This window comes from Perna viridis, chromosome 6 (assembly GCF_037379345.1).
Source record: "Perna viridis isolate PV_CMFRI_1.1 ecotype Kerala chromosome 6, ASM3737934v1, whole genome shotgun sequence".
Taxonomy (NCBI): Eukaryota; Metazoa; Mollusca; class Bivalvia; order Mytilida; family Mytilidae; genus Perna; species Perna viridis.
This window is the reverse complement of record NC_142450.1, coordinates 14,555,058-14,577,366: the sequence shown is the minus strand read 5'-3', so window position 1 is coordinate 14,577,366 and position 22,309 is coordinate 14,555,058. Positions and strand designations below refer to the sequence as shown.

At 31.7% G+C, this 22,309-nt stretch overlaps 1 protein-coding gene across 8 annotated transcripts in view; it reads left to right on the top strand.

Annotated features, from left to right (window-relative positions):
- Window positions 1-22,309, top strand: part of LOC148613769 (uncharacterized) — a 32,233-nt gene that overhangs the window by 1,068 nt on the left and 8,856 nt on the right. The window contains exons 2-18 of one of the 8 annotated variants that reach the window (XM_088587346.1): window positions 4,112-4,237; window positions 4,754-4,846; window positions 5,763-5,825; window positions 7,224-7,379; window positions 8,399-8,548; window positions 9,083-9,235; window positions 9,935-10,087; window positions 11,474-11,598; window positions 11,821-12,027; window positions 13,207-13,339; window positions 14,973-15,079; window positions 15,626-15,706; window positions 17,770-17,847; window positions 19,210-19,299; window positions 20,168-20,254; window positions 21,124-21,244; window positions 21,531-21,749. In XM_088587346.1, coding sequence (XP_088443472.1) covers window positions 4,112-4,237; window positions 4,754-4,846; window positions 5,763-5,825; window positions 7,224-7,379; window positions 8,399-8,548; window positions 9,083-9,235; window positions 9,935-10,087; window positions 11,474-11,598; window positions 11,821-12,027; window positions 13,207-13,339; window positions 14,973-15,079; window positions 15,626-15,706; window positions 17,770-17,847; window positions 19,210-19,299; window positions 20,168-20,254; window positions 21,124-21,244; window positions 21,531-21,749 — 2,142 coding nt within the window. Of the gene's footprint in view, window positions 1-4,111; window positions 4,238-4,753; window positions 4,847-5,762; window positions 5,826-7,223; window positions 7,380-8,398; window positions 8,549-9,082; window positions 9,236-9,934; window positions 10,088-11,473; window positions 11,599-11,820; window positions 12,028-13,206; window positions 13,340-14,972; window positions 15,080-15,625; window positions 15,707-17,766; window positions 17,854-19,209; window positions 19,300-20,167; window positions 20,255-21,123; window positions 21,245-21,530; window positions 21,750-22,309 lie in introns of all 8 variants that reach the window. The other 7 variants (XM_088587344.1, XM_088587345.1, XM_088587343.1 and 4 more) reach the window with 7 other exon arrangements.

Here is a 22,309-nt window from a genome sequence, read left to right as displayed (position 1 = left end):
AGATTGGTGAACTCTCCTATAGTTTCTTTACCATTACATGGGAGAAGGTGACTAATCTGAAGAAAAACGAATGACCCACCTGATTAGAAAATCCAGCAATCCTGGAAATCGTTTGTAAATGCAGTTAAAATGAACTTCATATTTGTTTTTCAGCTTTTTGAGTGTAATTCCGGTTAATAAAATTACAGTTTTTAAAATTTGCGAAACAAATATATCAAATTAACCAATGTGTTGCCTTTACCAACTTTAAGTTCGTTTTGTCAGAAATGTATTGTATTCCATAAAATTAGTGACCTAATTCAAAATTGCTGGTCATTTTGACAACTGTCTTCATTACAAATGTTTTGTAGGTATTTAACAAATATTTAGGATTTTTATTGCTCAACTTCCGGTAGGTTAAACTTCTTTTATGTAAATATAAGACTTGAAATATTTTAAAACACATGTTTAGCTGATTCACATTTGCAGTGGCTTTTAACGTGTCAGATGCTAGAGGTTTGGATGGCACCAAGTCAGAAAATAGCTTGCCAGACAACCTCTAGCATTGCTGCAGTATCTGAGAGGCAGTGTCTCCTTTTCCACAATGCATAGATGGGGAGCCTCTTAAGACTAATCGTCCACATATCCAGTTTGTGCCAATAACGTGTTGACAGCAACTGCATTGTATAAGCTTTGATGAATCTAAGGATGCAATACCATTTAACATGTGCACCCATCTGACCTTAATTAAACTTTCATGTAAGTGAAAGCATAATCTCCTGATTTCTGTGGGAGGCTACACAAAACAGGCCTTTCCCCTGCAATATGTCAGTCTTCCGAGCGGGAGGCACGAAACTCGTTTTTGTGGACATCTATTGCAAGACTCCCACAATTGTGTTTATTTTTAAAAGGCACCTTTTTTGTTGTTATATTACACATACAGCATTGGTCTCGTATGCACTTGGTTAATTTAATGCTTTAAATAGCTGATTAATGTTCAAATGTTCTCCAGACTTTTCACAATCAACAAGGATACCCTGCATAGTTTATGATTTCCAATAGATAGTAATGTCAAGGTTGGCAATTTAATTAAATTCTTCGTTCTTTTTATTTTAAATGAAGGAAGCTTACCATAAAGAAAAATAACAATGGCATCTGGGATATGACATTTCCATCACTCCCATATAAAAAGTATAAGTACTTTTTTGCAAATATTTACCAAAATGGATTAAATTGCATACAATGTTACATGGCTCAAATTTTGTCATTTGGGGAGGGACTTGGCACGCTACCAACCATATGCACGTAATTCAATTTCAGTATTGTACACGAAGCAATAAATGATGTAAAAAGACAAAACTGTAAACCGCCTGTTTCTGTTACTAAATGCCCTGTATGGTCTTACCACTTTTATTCCTTTTATATCAAAGCATAATTTCCATAGAATCCCAAAATTGGAGCTTAGAATTGACTTCAGGGCCTAATTAGAGGAAGAAATGAACAAAAAATTCTTGTTTGTGCTGACTTCTCGCATTCGTTTTCGAGGGTGAGAAGTTTTTATAATAGATTACATAAACAATAATGTCAATATTGTTGTTTTTAAAAGAGAACTAACATAAACTTTTCTTTGTCTTCAATGTCTAGATTAGACCCTGAACCAATCGCTTGTGGATGTAAATCATTTCCAAGGACTGGTACAAAATTTTTCCAGATTTTTATTTTATTTAGATAAATTCCTTACCAGGCATTGCATTTTGGATTTGTACAATGTATTGTTTTTTTTTTCTGGTTAAAACTGCATGAAATATTAAACTCTTATTCATAAAGGTAATATATTGAGTCAATATTGTTGACTTGTATATTCACATGCCACTTGTGATATACATGAAGACAAAATATTTGTCGAAAATGTCATCACACAACATCTCCTGCAATTTGGGAAAGAATTCCAGGAGATCTCCTGCAAAGAGGATCCAGAAGGTTAACAGTTACGTGTATAAGGGGTGTAAGTCTAGATTTAATGAATAGACAAAACACATAAACTTAAACAAATTGGGGGAAAACTATTGACAAGTCCTTAAGAGAAGAATGATCGATGCAAACTCCACAAAAAACTCAGAATAACAATGTTCTCCCCTTAATTTTATAATAGCACAGTGCTTACTGACATACCACAGCCCTTTTTGCCTTCCTCCAAAATTATAGCAACTGCTCATGGTGCATTCCAACTTATATTACTTACTAATAGCACAGTGCTAAAAATCCTAGCACTGCGAAGTACAGTGCTATAATGGCCTAGGAAGAACACTGAGTAAAGACCAGCATCACTGGTTGAATTGCCCTGATGTTAAAATGTAATGGAAAATGCTACATTGTGAACAAGTATGTTTTGGTTGAAAACGTGAAATAAGCTTTGAAGTGGAATTAAATCGTAAAGTCATTCATTGTCGTACATTTGTGGATAAGTTAGTCAATATTGTTGTAAGAAATACAATGAAATAGGGCGATTCTGTCACGATTCTGTATGTTATTGACACAAACAAACTGGATGTTTGGGCAAGCAGTCACTGCCTTCTGAGTAAATTTGTGCATTCCTTTATTTTTTGCACCTAATCCACATTCTAATAGCATAAAATTATTAAGCTGTCCCTCACATACAGTTTTAATTGAAAAGATTGCTAGTATACTTGTAGAAGTTTTGAAGGTCCTGGTCTTACAAGTACATTGTCATACAAAAATTTTCAACCACTGCCTCTTGAATTACTTAACAAAATTTCTTGTATTAACAATTTACTTCATTCAATTCATGGTATACAATAACCATTCTTTTATTGAATTCTTTTGTTTACAAATTTGGTTAACTTGGTTAATTTTGTATTTGTATAAAACTTCATCTAATAATTATTATTTCAATTCTAATTTGGAAGACCTGCTCAAACACTAAGGAATTCCTAGGCTACCATAATTTCTCTAATTATTGGTACATTTCATTCATCACTTTTGAAAAAAAGTTAGGATTGAAGTTAGGAAAAGTTCCCTAATAAGCTGAAGTCAGCATAACAAATATGTTTCATGCTGTCCTAGTTAGTATAAAAATATGAATTATGAAATTCTTCCAGGTTCTTGACTTTTCCAATTTTCTGCCCAATCCATCATGGAAAATTGCATTAGCCCATTTTGTATCTACTTGTTTCAAAGGGCTGGCTTGCCATATGGACTGGTCATACTGACCAGGTGTACAGACTGTTCTGATTATTTGATAAAGAGAAAAAAAAATTGTTATACACTCAGACCATACAAGCCTGTAACAAGGGGCAGTTGACTATAATATGTATTATTATACTTCACTGAAGTTTTCAGTACTTATTTTACTATATAAAAGTTTTACAGTAGTTTTGCTGTTTCATTCTTTTAAAGTCGTCTAGATATTAATTTCCCCTCCTGAGGAAACAGTTTTGATTATTTTCCCTCTACCATAAATTTCACAATAAAATTTCCCAGACTTTTTTTGTCTCATTCATTTCATTGGTTTAAATCTAATGATGTCATGGGAGATAACTGGGGAGTTTTTCATAGTAGGAGGTTAAATATTGAAACAGCAGAAGACAACAACAAAATGTCTGAGGGATGTAGGTTTGCTTCTCTATTTTTTCAGTATAATGAAACACTCATTAACTGGATGAGAGGGTGATAGCAGTTCTATTTTCCCCTCTGTACTAACTATTGTCCTCGGCATTACCTCCGACTATAGTTAGTACCTCAGGGACAATAAATCTGCTATTATCCTCAAAACCAGTCAATAAATACGGTGAATGTGATCAAGTGAAGTGGAATGAACATACAAAATGTATATACAAGTAACATTCTAACATATAATGACAAAAATTAACTGGCTGCAATACATGTATGAGGTATAATCGATATGCACTGGGGAGAATTCAGTTTAAAAAAGTTGACTTCATTAAAAAGTAAATTAAATTGTTAAGAACTGGCTGATTCTGTATTGGCTCCCTTGATTGATTCCCAGTCAGCTGAATTGGTCCTAGGCCCTATAAATGAAGAAGCATTCAATCATACTTTAAGAAAATTATTCCATTTTTATTCATATATTTTTCCTGTAATATATTTTCAGAAACAGGAGCAGTCTTCACGTTTGGGAAAAGTAAATTTGCTGATAATTTACCAAGTAAATTTTGGGTGAAAAATGATAAAGTGTTACATATTTCCTGTGGAGATGAACATTCAGCTATAGTCAATGGTAAGTTACAGTTACAACCATGTAAAACTAATTGATTTTTTCATTGTTCTTAGTGCCTGATATATTCTATCTCAAGCTACAGCCGTGATGCTAAAAATAGTGGAAATTTCCAACACAATGCTACGTCAAATGAACTGTGTCGTCAGAATAAAGCCATTTTTGAATGTGTGGCAGAACATTACATCTTGCCCTATTAGACTCACTGTGATACATGTGATATTTTCTATCTCATCTTCCAAACTGCTGTTATTCAGTATTGCAAATCAAATTACTGCTTTGATGGTTTAGAGGTAGTGTAGGAAGTCATGCCTTGTCAGGACAGGTGTCATTGTATTTAAATAAATACTTCCTCTTACTGTAAAAGCCGTTCTGACTTCACCAGAAAAACTTTTACAGTAAGAGGAATGTAAGAACACAAAAATAATATTCTGACTTTTCATATTACTTAAAAACTGAATTAAAAGATGTTTTCACAGTATCAGTTTACATAAATCCATTGATTTGTTTTTATTTCAGAAACTGGACGAGTATTTACCTTTGGTGCTAATGACTGGGGACAATTAGGCTTGGACCATTCAAAGCCAGCTTACAAACCTACATGTGTTAAAAGTATGTTTTTTTCTGCCCTATAATGTACTCTAAGGTCATACATCAGATGTATTTTATAAATTCATTCTCATATATGAACTTCATAAGTTAGTCAGTGGAGTGGGGAAAACGTCAATGATACATGACCATCAAAAGCCATTGAAGGTTCTGTGTTCTGGTACTCAAAGCAGGGAAGGAGTCACTTTAAAGATGAAGCTCACATTGGTCTTTCTACAAAAAAAATCTAAATTGTACATACCAGAAAATATTTTACAGATGCTAACAAAAAAAATAGAAAATAAAAAAAAGCAGTAAAACCAGAAATTGATTCGTTACTAACATACAGTACTTGAAATTATCTGTGTGACTACAATTACGATCATTCATGGATCATTGATCAGAAATCAACTGTCCGTCAAAGGAATCCATTGAACCGGTGATTGCTTGTACTTAACATCATGTGACTAATGGTCGGTTAATAAATTTTACAGATTGGTTTGTTTAAGTTTACATTTTACGTCAATATACTACATGTATATGATATAAGTTCAAACATTTATTCTTTTACTTTTCTTAAAATTACATGTAACTGTTTTTAATTGGAAACCAAAATAGATTTATTATTTTATGCTCCTAGTTCATTAGACATGACACTTTATTTGATTCATTCCAATTAAAAGTCTGAAATCTGTCAGTGATCATGCAATTATCGGTCATTGATCCATCAAATAGTTGTGTGGATCGGTTCAGTGACTGTACATATGTACTTATTTAATCGTAAGTAGCCAAGATGCATTATGTAAACACATAAAATTTATAGCCGCAATGTTTCCGTTTCCCTAAGAATTTTGTAGACTATGAGGTAATTCTTGACAGGTTATAATGTAAAATTATACAAATAGCAGAAAATGCTGTCATACTTTCTTGTACATTTCAGAATTGAAGCAAGAAAAGAGTGTAATTGTTGCCTGTGGAAGAGTACACACAATTGTAGCTACAGGTATACTTGTACTGAAGTAGCACTCCAGATAAAGATCATGCAATATGTGATTCATGGTTGGAAAGCCTACATATTTTTATTTTCAATTTTTTTTTTAAAATGTTATAGAAATTGACATGTTGCCTTTCATAAAACACTTGTTTTTAGGAGATAAAAATTATATAGAATGTACTGTAGAATTCAAAATTAGGGAAGATAAGTCTCTAAATGACTCTAAAATACAATAGAAACTGTTAAATTTTCAATGTTGATAATCTTCTAAGAGCAGACAGTTTGGATTGAATAAAAATTTATTTCATCATATAGATCTAGAAAAACAACTTAATAACGAAAGTAAAAAATATGTAGCCTTTTTTAGGGTATATCACATATTACAGAATTTGCATGATTCTTACATTACCTACTACTTACTGTGAAAGTACTTTAAATCATGGATACCAATTTTCGTGGATTTGGAAAGAAACACAAGTTCATGGATTCTTGAATTCATGGTTTTGAGGTTTTAAGTATACACATCAATGGGATTCTCCTTTTCATTGGGAACCAAATTTCGTGGTTTGGCCTACTCACAAAGACCACAAAATTAATACTCAACGAACAATAGCTCTTTCACAGTATATTGACTTTTTATCTTTTTTGCTTTATGGAACAAAAATTGAAATTTTACTTGTAAGGGAAACTATTGTTTACAAGCTTGAAGAATTGCTTAACTTAATTTTGTTATTCCTCAAAATGACAATGACATGAAATATGTTTTTTAGCATTGTAAAACCTGGCTTGACTGAACCCCCTTGGATTGTTGAATTTGTTCTATTTAGACAAGTGTTCAATTTAGTCAGGTTCAAAATACATTTAATCTGATATAAAAGAGATTTCAAAATTGTCTTGTTAAGACTGTCCATTCAGGGGCTAGTTACGAAAGGTTTCATTGCATTGATAATTTTTAATGCTTATCTTTTCACAAATGCCATAATTAAATGGATTTCTATTAGATTATTGCGATTGATCTGTCAGTCTATTTGTACAATAAACCTATTTTAAGCAATTTAATGTTTTTTTTTCAATGTTTCTCATCATGTAAGAAAGCGTCCTCAGTTCTAAGTTTTCAGTAATGGGACCAGGGCCTAAAGACATGGATGACAAGGAGGAGATTTAGTAAATTCTTTTTGAAAAATAACAGTACTGACATTTTTGTGTATTAAATCTATTTGAAAAAACTTCTCCTGTCAAAGACTGATGGGAAAAGTGAGCAAAAACAAGAAATTTTTGCTCATTTCACCCTCTAAAGTAGGCCATGTAGGACTTTAACGAGGGAAAAAGAAGGAAGGGCTTATTGTATCCAGAGAAGCTGCTAATTTGGTGTTTTATTTTAGTTTAGGATATGTCTTTGTGTTTCAGAATCTGGTAAATTATTTTCATTTGGTGCTAACTCTGAGGGTCAGTTAGGTATAGAGGATTGTAACAGTTGTACAGAGCCTAAAGAAATAACTGGTATATCTACACACACATATAAACAGTTGTCAGCTGGTGCAGAGCACTCAGCTGCATTAACAGGTATACAACAGTATATAGTGGAATTAATTAAATTTTTCTAATTGGCAATACAGTGTTCTTGGATTTTTCAGAAATTGAGGTTTCCTCAGGGAAAAATCCATATAAAATCAACTTTCCCACAGTCAATGACTGCTTTCCTAACAAAACAAATCTTTACAGCATATGAAGTTTTCAACTTGCCACAGGAAAGTGTAACAAAGTATCTAACTTTCCCTGACCCAAATTTCACTTGCCCCGGATAACGGGAAATAGGAATCTTAGAACACTGCAATAGATATTTCAACTCTTAACAATTCCTGGCTTGGAAATAGATATTGAAATTTTACAGTTGTCATTTATTGGTTCCTGACTCGGCAATAGATAGTCTAGCTCTGACAATTTTCTGTTTTATCTTTTTTTTTTTGCTTCCTGGCTTTGAAATATGAAATACAGTGTAGAAAGTTATTTTTGGGTTCTTGGCTTAGCACTAGATAATCAAACCATCTAACAACATGGAAACTTGATGAATAAAAAAAATCTTCTAGCTGCAAAAAAGGTGCTTGGGAGACACAAATGTCTCAATTGAAAAATGAATTTGATCATTTTTGTACATTCAGCAAAGTTTTTGCTCTCAAAAAAATTATGAATCTATGTTTTTCTTGGTTTGTGTATCGTGGAACATGAAAAGAGGGTACTTACCTCAAAGAATATATTTGATCTATTTCAAAGCCTTTAGTTCATCTATGCGTCAGTCTAAGAGTGTTCAGCCTGATTGTTTTTATTTGCGTTTAATACTCAAAACAGATATGTAACTCTTATTGGTATTTTTATCATAAATGTAACTTTTCTAGAAAAAACTTGATGCTCTGCGGAACCTTTTTTTAAAAAATTATATGATAAGTGGGTAAATTGTATATGACATATGTGTAAATTTAAAAAAGCATTGTTTGTTTGGTGAGTTTTCTGCACCTTGACTCACTTTTACCATAGTGTCTGAATTTTATATAGACTGGTATATAAGTTTTTCCCAATTTTTGCAGATGAGGGTGAAGTATATGTTTGGGGAAGTGGTAGCGAAGGACAATTAGGACTTGGTGATGAAACAGAATGTCATCAACCACAGCTGTTAGATATAGAAGGAAAAATCACATGGCTGTCATGTGGTTACTATCACACAGCTGTTGTTACAGGTAGGTATAAGTCACATGGTTGTCATATGACTACTTAAACAAAGCTTTAGTCATTTAATAGGAAAATGTGTTAGCAAAAGAAAAAACTGAACAAAGATATGTTACAAATGTATTTGTGTAGTAAGTTTATAAAAATCCAAAATTATAAATCTTTTTACATATTTTGTAAGTTTTTCAATGAATTTAAAAAAATGTATCCTGATGAATTGGCCATTTTAGTGATTGGCAATTGGCTGATGCATATTAACTGTTTTTACTTCCTTAATATTTGATGTATAAACATACATTGCAATCTCTACTCATAACCTAATACAGACTGATGTGTTATTAATTGAAAAACAATACCAATTTTGAAAGCTTTGACAGAAAAAAACCATAATTTTCATATCTTGCCCTTTCAAGCTCACTGCAATACTGTCTCACTCTGTTAAATCTAGCATTATTTATACTTAGGTCTATAGAAGAACTAATGAATCAGCATATTTTTTTTACTTAGGATATAAATTAAATTTAAGATTTTATTTTCAATTTCAGAGTCTGGAGAACTTTACACATTTGGTGAGAGTGATGGTGGTAAGCTTGGGTTAGGAGATGCTGACCTTAAGGCTTTTACACCTACTAAAGTGGAGCTTCCAGAGAAAGCCACACAAGTATCATGTGGTAATACACATACAGTTGTCCTAACAGGTATTTTAATAGATATTGATGATTATTATCTGTATTTATTTAAATGACTTGAAAAAAGTTTGTCCACAGTTTTTTTTGTTTTTGAAAAAAAAAATATATTTTTTGAAGGCTTTTGAAATCAAAGAATAAAAAATCTATTACTGTGAAAGTATTTAATTCATGGATACCAGTTTTAGGGATTAGGGAGAACACAAGTTTGTGGATTCTTGAATTAGTGGTTTTTGAAGTTTTCAGTATACACATCGATTGGATTCTCCTTTTTGTTGGGAACCAAATATCTTGGTTTGGTTTACCCACGAAAACAACGAAAATTGGTACCTCATGAACAATATTACTCTCATAGTATTCAGTTTAAGAAATTGAAAAATAATATTTCCCTTCAAAGTCAATAGCCTATTCATACGTTAGGCTAAATCATGCTATTCATTGTTAATATTTGGTTCTCTGATGATTTTTTTCATGAAAACCAATAGGGGGAGGGATCTTATTCATCTTTTCGTTGCCCAGAAATAGTAGCTAGGGTGGTTTTTTTACATTGTTCACAGTAAGAAAGAAAAAAGTAATAGGATGGAGCTTTTTTCTTTTCATACTATTATTGTGGTTAGAAAAACTGGTAATGAGGCACTCAAAAGAGACCAAGAAGTGGTTTAAGTTGGCCTTGTAGATATGTGTGATAAAACTTAAATCATTTTATTTCAGAATCTGGTAAAGTATACTCATTCGGTGATGGCAGTAATGGCCAGTTAGGACATGGGACACGAATCCTTGAATGTGCCAGTCCTAAACAGATTCCTTGTAAACAGAAAATCAAACAGGTTGCATGCGGAGATAGTCACACAGCACTTGTATCAGGTTAGTAGTTCTGATAAGTGGAAAATAACAATCCAACTTCTTCTTTCAAAGTAAGTATCATGTTTTATATAGTTATTATATAGATAACAGCGATTTACTGAATGTTCCCAGTGGAAAAACTTTCGATAATTCACTCTGTGAAATAAATTCGGTAATTTCACTCCCAGACTTTCTCCATCCACGAAGACATAACACGAATATTAATCCACCATTCACAAAACTTAAAATTCATGTTGGAAATAGCAATGAATAATGGAGGTAATCTATATAATAAATAGGATAATCAATTGGATATCGTGAATTACCAAAATATGATCTCTCGTGCCAAGAATGCATAGAGATTTAACTTGTGCGCAAAATAAGTTCCCCACTCATTTTAGATCTACATGTTCTTTGGCACTCATGATCATATTTTGGTTATTCACTGTTTCCAATTAGTTACTCTATTGATCATTGTCAATTTGTTATGTAAATGTACTTTTCTTAAAGAGTGCTGTGGAAATAGTGTTTGTAAACCTCATCCTAGTTTTTTTTTTTCTGGAATTTCAGATGTATAATGTATTGAAATCTGAAGACTAATCTGCATTCTATTGTTTACTCTGGGATATCAAAACACTGCATTACGATGCAAAATCTGCTATTGTATGCTTTCTTAATATTTATCATGTAGAACTTGATATTTGTCTTTTTTTATCAGTATTTTTACACGAAAAGATGTTTTGCTTTTAATAATGAACTCAATGCTATGTTAATGACATATTTGTATTTGAATGTTAGACAAGGACTCTCATGATACCACTGTGTTACATGACAAGATGTGTAGATAGTAGATGTGTTACATGTCCATGTGCAAAGGGAGATAATTCAACTTCAATTTATTTTCTCTGAAAGAATGTGACCAAGCATAAAAAAAAAGAAAATTTATTTCAAAGTGGGGTCTGCTCAATATTCAATGTTTAATTACCCTATTAGAGTTCAACTGTAATTATACACTTAATTAATAATTAGTACAACACTAGCATTTTGAAATACACGCATTTTGGAATTTAAACATTCTTTTTTGGATATTAAACATTTATTGGTGAAATTTCAAGAATTCTTCGTAACTCAAAAATGCAAGATTTGAAATTGTTCAGGTCTGTTTGCCTTCTAATATTGCTTTGCAAAAGAACTCTCAGTTTGCAAGGTCATTCATATATCAAAAGCAGAGAATGCATAGATCTTGTAAAAAGGACAGTATTTTTTATTGATCTCTGTATATTGTAAAGTAAAAACCAGAAATGACAGAGGATAGACCCATGAAATGCATTTTCTGGTGTAGATATGGATTATTAATTCTATGTTTTATTTTATTGCCTTTTTCACATTTTCTTTTCCATTCTACAGAAAGAGAACAGCTATTTACATTTGGTGATGGTAGACATGGTAAACTTGGCCAGGACCAGGAAAGCTACTGCAATATATATGTACCTACCCTTATAGAAAGATTTAAAAAGTTTCATGTCGATCAGGTAAGATATAAAAAGATAGTGGAAGATTGAGGTATAAATCGTTGGAATATTTGTGTTCAAATGAAAGCTTCATAGGTTTTGGTGAAATTGTCTCTTACCCTAGGTCTACCTTTTTAAGACATGTTTTACTGTAGCTCATGTCCTGGTATGCTTAACAACTGACTACAGACTACAGATAATCGATTATTTATAGATAAAACAAATAAAAATTATGCATTGCAGGTATCTTGTGGAGGTTGTCACATGTTAGCTGCAGGACACAGGAGGTCGGAGACAGAGGAAGAGGAAAGTTCAGAGGAGGAGACTGAGGAATCACAAGAGGTCCAGAACAAAAACTTACTTAATGCCTCATTAAAGGCTGATGGGTCGTTAGATTTAAACAACAGTTTTACAGCAAGAGAGAAACGAAGACAAAATACATTAAGTAAAGTAAGGTTAAATATTGGAACAGGTTGGTAACAAAGAATTACTTAATGGTCTTATAGAAATACATGTACATTGTGCAAGTTGATTTGGGCTCAGCTGTTTTTAAGGTTTATCCGTAGGAAAAAAAAATATACTGCACAAGTTGAGTGCAATCTAATTTTCTGCGAGCGTTTTTTTTTTTTTTAAAAGGCCCAGAACAGTTTTAGATCTAAAACAGGTTATAGTAATTTTTCAATTGACATGTTCTACCTTTAGTAAATTTCAACTTAAATCAGGATGAAAATCTGTTTACTCAAAAGTATGAAGACATGCCAAAAAAAACAATTACTCACAGATATGTGGGTATTTACCTTCTAAAGATATTCTTCTGCTTGTATTAATTTTATGCTTATAAGAATTGCTTTATAATTTTACAAACATTAGCAAATAAATTTTGTGGATATTTGTCTTTTAGATATTGTTAAAGTACTATTCTTCACTTTGTGGTTTTTTGTGGGTTTGGTAGACCTCCAAATTTGGATTTCAACGTAAAGGAAATTTCACATTTATTTGTATGATTAAGTTGTCAAATCCACGAATTCAAGAATCTTTTTCCCTAAAACATGAAACATTGAACCCACGAATAAAAGTACTTTAACTGCAGTATTGGTTAATCACATTACTCTCTAATTCTACTCTTTTTTAAGACTTTGAATTGATTCAATTTGAAAGAGACTATATACTTAAAAAAAATATTTAAGAATTGGCAATAAGAAAAATTTTGTCTATTGAAAAACAATATAGATTTTCCATGTGCGTATTGTTTATTGCGTGAAGTGCAATATTCAAAATATGCACATGGAAAATTTATGTTATTTTTCAATAGATAAAATTTTTATCATTGCCAGTTCTTATAAACCAGTTTTAAAACATATTGTTGTCTTTAAACATGAGAAAAGTAGCCCTGAATTTAACTGAATAAGGGGGTGTCAGTATTTTTTTATCCATTGAGATATAACAAAATTGTTTTAACCAATCAAATTACAGTATTTATCTCAAATTGATTTATAAAAAAATACAAAAAGAACATTTCCCATATTACTCATAGTAATTTGCATATTTACATTCAAAATATTTTCCTCTGAGTATATCAACATCTGAATTTTTAAAATTTATTTTCACAATATATTGACTTCTTTGTAGAGTCCATCTATTTTAAAGAGAGCTTTACCAGAATTAAATAATAATAAACCTTCACCACTAAGTGCCACATTGCCACCAAATGAAACACCTCTTGCCAAAGAAAAAATCCACGGAGTACAGAGTGAAAACAAAAGTAAGTTTATATTGCTGATTAATATCAATTTGATATAAACAAGCAAAAGAAAGGTGAGTGAAATAAAAAAGTATTTTAAGGTAGATAATACCTATTAAACCGAGCATTATTTTCTGTCATCTTGCAAAATTATATGGGAATACGTAATTTCAATGAATTAGTAGTGTTTAAATGATGTAAAAAATACAATGTTTAAAATGTTTTATAAGATTTTTTTTTTACATAAAGAGTAGTTTGGTTAAATTACAAATATGATCTGTAAAAAGATTATTTCCAGGGGAGATAATTGGTGGGAAAATTCTTTCAAAGTGGAAATAATTAGCGGCAAAGAAATGGGAATTTTTGTTTTTTTGATTTTACAAGAAAAAGAATTAGGTGACCTCTGATTCTTTTTTTGAAATATGAAAGAATGTCAGTTAATTGTTCTGTATATAAATGTATAAGAAATTTTATCTACCATTTTTTTTTTAATAGTAAGCAAAATATTGAGAACTCCCTACAAAATCCTATGAAATGTAAAAAATTGCTCTTATTAGGGCTCAATTATCTCGAAATCAAGTTTGGTGACCTATCATTTTTACATTAAAATTGATGGAGTGTGTTTAATTAAGGTCATCTTTGAGAAATTCTTTGAAAATCTATCTACTAGAAATATTAGGTATTATCTACCTTAAATAATGATACTCACTTTAAGGAGGTAGACCTAGGTTAAGGTACGCAACTCTTACAAATCATTGAAATGTTTGTATGCAGCGTTTTACATCAACGTCATGTAAGCATCAAAGCCACTTGGATTGATTTCATTCTGTTTTAAATGAAAGCTTGAAAGGCTTTGGTGAAATTGAATATGATTCAAACATATCACTGATTTCAAGAGTTATGTCCCTTACCCTAGGTCTACCTTCTTAATGCAAATTCAGGTAGGGTGCAAAATGATTTATTTAGGTCTGTTGTTATAATTATACCCAATTTTATAATGACGTTTTATTGCACATGAAAACCTAGGTGATCTTTTCTATAGTTTTCAAATTTAGAGCCTGTGGTCACAATAATTGACAGCTATTCAAACTTGAAAGACTGTTGGAAAGATTACACACATGTTCTTTGGTAATCATTAGTATGACACATTGGTATAAAATAGGGCAGAATTTTACCTAGAGAGCTATTTAAAACACTTAGAAGGCTACTAAATTTGTAGTTAGAGTGGTATCACTTCAAATCTATTCAAATTGCCGCAAGTGTAAAAATTGACAAAACTCTTAAATATGCATGTCAAGAAACTACCAACCTTTCAATATATTTTTACTGAAAGTGGTTATTGCTTTTTTATATGACCACTGTTTCATCTTTACTACAATGTTTTAATTGGAAATATCTTAATACTACAATGTTTTAATTGGAAATATCTTAAATTAGATTCAAGGAATATTTTTTTTACCAGAGTTATCTTTCCCTGAAACGTCTTTTTTTGCAGTGGTAAAAATGAAGTTAATGTCACAAGTAGTGAAATTTCACAGTCATTAAGTGGGAATAGTTTGACTTTATTATTGAATATTGTCTAGTTCCTTACAAAGACTAGCACAAAATTAGTGGAATATTAAAATACAAATATTTACCTTGCATATTTTATCAGTTGAGTTACATCGGACAGTAGCAGCTGAACCAAAGAAGGAAGAAGAAAGTGAAGAGGAAGAATCAGAGAAGGAGGAGGAGGAGTCTAAAGACTCAAAATCTGTCCAGGTAAGAGGAATAGGTATATGTAACATGGAAATGGGAGCCTGTCAAGTTAGGCCCTTAATATGTATTTGTTTGCCATTACCAAGATCAAACCAACTTTCACTAATTCTACCCCTGGTTTTTGTTTTATGTCATATTAAATGAAACAAAACATTTTGAAATTGACCAATAAAGGTATCTATGATTCATGGAGAAGGAACTGCATAGTGGAAAGAACTAATATAAAAAAAATCTACAAAAATGAAGAGCTTTCTAAAAAGTGGTTGGAAAGAAAATGATCGTGGATATATAGTAACAAGGAATATATTTCTTTTGACAGAATGTGCTGAATTAGATATGTTAGAAACTTTGTTCGTCATTTTACAAAAATGATATAGGGCATTACAGCTGATGGAGAAATTGTGAATTTACACTGTAAACATGTGCAAAGTTTGAACATTAAAAAGTATTGTGAACTAAGAAAAAATTACTGTGTTTTATTAAAATTAAATAAGAAGTTCCAAACATTTAACAAAAGATAATGGTAGTCTTAATCAAATTTGAATTTAGGCTGAAAAGGCAAATCCTGTTGCCTCTGCACCTCGCCCAATGCCCAGGCCAATGCCCAGGCGACCGTCACACGATATTAAGGTAGTAAAGAATGCATGGAGTGGTTTAATGTGTTCATAACTTTTGCATGAGAATTGTATCTTATCATTTGTAAAAATACATTTTATTCCTTCACATTTCTCTTTAAATTTGGAAACAAGATGAAGTTGTTATGCTTAGAGGTTTAGATTTGTGCTGGTCTGATGTTCGGGACCCTCAATTTCTGATGCAGAAAAAATATATATTATGAGGTTGGTTGTCTCTTGATATGCATGATTAAGATTTTTGCTAATTCTTACCATTGACCTACCATACTTCTACATTTACTCTTATTTAGGTCCTTTCTCTTTTGGTGGGCCTTTCATTTAGGATGCAAAAAAAAGTCCAGGACCTTTTCCTTCTTGAAAGTGAATTTGAACCCCTTATACATAGTCATACTCAAAGCTGTGGAGTTGGGTTGTGCATGTAGTTAGGGTTATTCCAGAAATAAATGTATGGGGGGAGGGGGGTTCGGGAGGCACTTTTCATTTGACCCCACCATGCGTACAATTTTAGTTGATTAATTTCTACCATTATTAAGGCTTGTTATCTTAAATAACAACCACCCATCAAATTTGATAGAGGTGCCTCCTGACCCCCTCCTTAATTACTGTACCTATCTTCGGGAGATAGTTTTAGTAAAATATCTTTGAAGCCTTTGGTATTACTCTTTATCATGTATATTAAACCTTTTAGTATTGTTAATGCTCTTCAGTTTCATTTAGTAATAAACTTGACCAGATACATGTACTTTGTTATGATAAAAGGTATTCAGTTTTGTTATATAATTATACCCCATATTCAGTTTTGTTGTATAAAGTGATTTTAATATGGGTGGGGTATAATTATATAACAAAACTGAATACCTTTTATCATAACAAAGTACATGTATCTGGTCAAGTTTATTACTAAATGAAACTGAAGAGCATTAACAATACTAAAAGGTTTAATATACATGATAAATTCAGTTTTGTTGTATAATTATACCCCACCCATATTGAAATCACTTTGTCCGTCTATTTGAATTTTGTCACTAATTTCTCGACTCCAATAGTTGGATTGCATCAAATTTGGTATGTGGCTTCATATACATTGTACATGTAGATGGGCATTTGTCTAAAGCCATTTTGGTTGTTGTCTGATACCAACTTCCTGTACAGTTTGGTGTATGGTCAGTCTAATTAAAAGCTGATCTCGCAGCAACTGGTTTTCTGTTGTGCTCACACGTGACATAACAGAAAAATGGGAGCTGCAAGATTGGTTTTTAATTATATTAGTGTATAGTTAGCATGACAGTGGGTGCTACTTAATGTTTTATTAGGTATTCATTTCATCGTTTTCAAAGTAGTTGCCACAAGCATTTTGCACATCAGCTAAATTTTGTGATCGTTTTTTCACTAAACACGAAATTTTCTTTTTTATTGTGTTTACACATATTCTTGCTGTTTCATTTGATTTCACGGTTTGAATTTTGGATGAAATTCATGTTAACCTTAAAAATATGATAAAATTTTTTAAATTGTGTTTCATGTGTATACAATGTATGTATGTATGTTGCATGGCTGTTGAGTGATTGTATTTTTGTACATATTCTCATAATTTAAGGAGGTAGACCTAGAGTAAGGGACACAACTCTTAAAATCATTGGAACGTTTATATTCACCATTTTACAACAATCTTATGTAAGCATCTAATTAACTTAGATTCATTTTATTCTGCTTCAAATGAAAGCTTGAGAGGCTTTGGTGAAACTGAGTATGATGCAAACATATCACTGATTTCATGAATTATGAAAATAGGCTAGTTCAGATGGTAGTAGATCATTTTGAATTTGACTAAGTAGGCCATGTTTTTAATAAGAATGATATCTTCACAAATTAGTACATGATCTATTTATTATTTATTGACGTGATTTTTTGTCAAATTAAAAGAGGAATTCTGTTGTTTTTTTTTCAAATTCAGATTTTACTTTCATATTTTTGTCTTGTGAGTGAATGTTTGTTGATCTTGTAGAATTGGGTCAGATTTACTGTTAAAATAACTGTTTTCAATTATTTATTAAGAAGGAAGTGAAGACAGAAGAAAAGAAAGACGAATCTGAAGAAGAATCAGAAGAATCAGAAGAAGAGAAAATTACTCCTACGGTACATGTATTTACCAGCATTTGACATTGATACATATGTATAAAAATGATCATTTCTGTTAGGAAAATCCTTTTGTAATTCACCATCTTGGTTTTAAAGTGACACATAAAAAACATAGATTTTTTTTACAAAAGTAAAAATAGATCGCCCACTGCATAATTCTTAAATGGGACTGTATTTAATGACCAAGACTCAATGTGCGAGCTTTAGCTAGCATGTTAAAATCTTAATTTTACAATTAATAAGAAGAAATAATTTGAATTAATAATAATAGGCTGAAGGAGAATCGGTTTCTTCCATGATATCTGTTGAAAACTCAGAAAATGGTGTGATAAGCCTTGCAGAAGTTTAATCACTGCCTGGTCCATAAAAATTCACATGCCTTTTTATTTATAGGCTTAGAATGGGAAAAATTCATTTTGTAAATAAGTATGACAGCTTGGAAGGTCATTTACTTTTTCAACATTTTTTTTGGTTACTTTTAACACATGTGACTTTCATGTTCTTTTCAAAGTACCATTTAGATACTCCAGGCAAACCCAAATTTGGAGGGTATATATCAATCACCTCTTCTGTCTGTCCATCTGTCTATCCACATTCCTTGTAAGTGCAACTCCTTCTAAACTGCTCATGAAATTTTGATGAACTTTTATAGGAAGGTATAGTATCATATGTAGATATTCATGATGGAATATAAATACTGTTCGCAGACTCTAAAGGGAGATAATCCTAATTAAAGATTTAACGTTAAAACCTTGTAGGCGGAACTCCTCCCAAACTGCACAAGGGACTTTGATGAAATTTTGATGAAAATTTAAAGGTTATACATTTGAGTTCATGTGAAGCGCAGACATTCTCTTTTTGAGCTTGCTTGCAGTATTATTCGTTTTTGACTTAACATCTATTTATACCCCAAACTCAATGAGTGGATGGTACATTGGATTCACCTTGTTCATCTGTCATTCCATTTGTTCATCTGAATTTCGTTACAATTATCTCTGCTCAAAATTGATGGATTGATATTTTGTTGGACTTTGCCTTTTCCGCAATATGGAGTACAGAAACCTTGGCTCCCAATGGATAGATTTGGTATGTGACTTTATATTGCTGGGGAATACATTATAAGTTCTTTTGGTTGGTGTCTGACATTAAATTCCTGAATGAGTGGGGCTATACCTTGCAGTACAATGCATGCAACTTCTTGTTTGATTTGGTTTTTTTTTGGCCAATGATATTTGAAAAAATTTGTTTATCTATAATAGTAATTATTTAAGAGGGCTTAAGCAGTTGTTGCAGATCTTTGCATTTTTCTCAATTTATAGTACTTAATCTGAAATTTAACTGGTCATAGATTGTTTTCAGAAAACAGAAGAATCAGAATTATCAAAGCCTCAAGATTCAGACGAAGAGGACATATCTGAGGAGGAGGCAGAATCAAAACCAACTCCTGCAGTAAGTAAAATATAATGTCTGACCCAACATATTTAGTTTACTGCAAACATTTTAAGCTTTGTACTGTATACATTTTTGCTATTTTCCTGGTGTCAGTTTCACGAAAAGTCGTAAATGTAAAATTGATCGTAATTTATGACATAACAATGCTATTCTCTGTTATGACGTCATTATTTACGATCAACTTTACACTTACGACTTTTTGTGAAATTGATGCCTGGTGTACTGAAAAGCTTGAAAAATGGTACCAGAGAAATTGAATTTTAGTATTGAATAACATAATCATTTTTGAAAGTACGAAAATTGATACTAGCAAATACAGAATTTGTGAAAATTGGCAGCTCCAAAAATTAATATGTTTACACTACCTGAAATGATTGAACTTGTGTTCTATCCAAGCCAGGGTGTTTCCTACCCCTTGCTGTGAGTAATAAGCAATAAAATGTTGTAACAACTCTTTGTCCCAAAACTCATGATGAAAAGTAACAAGCTGAAACCAGGAAAAGGTTGAAAGCAAAATTCATAGCTTGAATTTCCATTTTAAAAGGAAAATAGGAGGGTTTTAAACCCATCTTCTCTTGAACTGGTTACTTGATATATATATATACATGGACCATTCACTCACAAACCTGACATAAAAGTCTTGTTGACTTTAGTTTGTTTTGTGAGTGTTTAATCCTGTAATAACTGACTGTGTCAAAAGGGAGATAATTCAATGATTCGTTGTGACTTGTACTAGTTTCTTCCAGTTTAACATGTGTATCAGGTGCAATAGCACTTTATTTTTTTTTTCAAATAATATTTTATATAAATCCTCTGGAAAGTAAATTATCCAGAATCAAATCTAATTCTTATCTTCTTTTTTCAGAGGAGAGCTTTGCCAAAGATGGATGACAAATCAGATTTATCAGAACACGAGGGAGAGGAGGTTAAAGCAACTACCGCTACACAAAGGGTAAATAAGATTATATTAAGGAGGTAGACCTAGGGTAAGGGACATAACTCTTGAAATCAGTGATATGTTTGTATCATATTCAATTTCACCAAAGCCCATCAAGCTTTCATTTGAAACAGAATGAAATAAATCCAAGTTACTTCAATGCTTACATGAGATTGATGTAAAATGCCGAATACAAGCATTCCAATGATTTGTAAGAGTTGTATCCCTTACCCAAAGTCTACCTCCTTAAATATACAGTTAAGGCCATTCAAAGTTAATTTCTTGGTTTTCAGGTCTTTTTTCTCATGAAAACCAATGAGAGAGGAAGACAATATTTTTTTTAACTTTTTATAACGCCATATCATGATAAAAGAGGTATTTACATAATACATGTTATTTTCTAAAAAATTATGGAGGTGCTTTTCAACATTGTTCATTGCTAAAAACAGGTTAGGGAGATGCATTTTTTTGTGTGGGTTTTAAAATGGAAACAAAATGGGTAAATTGTTTTCATTCAAAAGGGACATGGAGGCCCTGGGAACCATTAACTTATTTTTACTATTTTAGTTGGCCTAAGTTAAACTATATTTAGGAAGAACTATTGTGGTATCAATTTTCATGGTTTTCAGGGTTCTGTCAAACCTTGAATTGAAAGTAACTGATCCAATGCTCATCCTTGAATTCAAATTAGAGGCAAAAATAACAAAAAAATTGATTTCAAATTTGGAAGATGTTAAGTTGTGCACAAAGTACTTATTTTGTAAATATTTTGCTGAATTTATTTGGCAGATTGCAAAGATAGGCCAAATTAGCACCCAGCAAAGGTTACCCACTGTACAGTTATTTTATTTGGCTTGTTACCTTATTCATATTGTTTTCTTTAGACTTTGCCCTCCTTCCCTGTACCTCAACCAAGGAAGGGTAAGGAGGAAAATTCTGAGGGATCAGAGGAGGAAGACGAAGAAGAAGAGGAAAATGTAGACAAAAAAGAGGAAAAGAAGAAAGGTAGGGTCTATGTTTTGTAATGCTGTTGTATTTGGATGGTAACAAGTTCCATGCTTTTGTTATATTGTGGCATTCTTTAGCACTCCTTTCTTTCATATTATATATCATATTTGTACATATCATAGATTGATACTTTACTCTTCTAGTTTCAATCAAATGGAATCTCCTTAGGTTTATAAAATGTGCAAGTTTTTTAATTGGTTGGTTGTTTTTTTCAGGTATGAATTGACAAGGTACATGTATCTAATATATAAAAGATAAGATCTTTTTTTTTTCATTTTCAAAGGGAAAAAGAAAGAAAAAAAGCCTAATATATTTGGAAAAGAGAAAACAACAGGATTATCAGATGAAGAAGATGAGGAAGATGTCAAGGAAGAGGAACTGGAAGGTGAAGAAAAAAAAGTAGAGAAATTGTCAGAGGAAGAAGATGATGGAAAGAAAAAGGGCAAGAAAAAAGACGAGAAGAAAGAAAAAGAAAAAGACAAGAAAAAGGATAAGAGGAAAGGTAAACACTTCTGCCTTACTGTCACTTGTAGATAGCTGTCTTGATGGACACATTGTAGCTCACTGATGTCTATACATTTAGTATGATAACTCCGCAATGCTTACTTTAACTTCTTTTGATAGTTCAATTTGCTTAAATATTTATTGAAATGAATAACAATTTTTTGAAAAATTTCAATTTTTAGACAGATAAAAACATAACACGTTTAAACATTTTGAATTGAATCTGCCAACAAACAGTGATCGTAAAATCAAACGTAAGTAAATGATAAAAAGGATAATCAACAAATAGGTGTTATTGACGTGCACAACCATAATTTCATGAACATGAAGCAGTAAAATCTGTCAACTAAACCCTGAATAATCCAAAACCTGTCTATACCAGACACTTTTTTAGTCCCTTTATATCAGTTCTAATGTATCTTTAAAATTGGTAGACTAAACACTTGCTGAAGTAGGTAGATCTACAGTAAGGGACATAACTCCTGAAGTCAGTGATATGTTTGTATCATATTCAAATTTTACCAAAGCCTTTCAAGCTTTCATTTAAAACAGAATGAA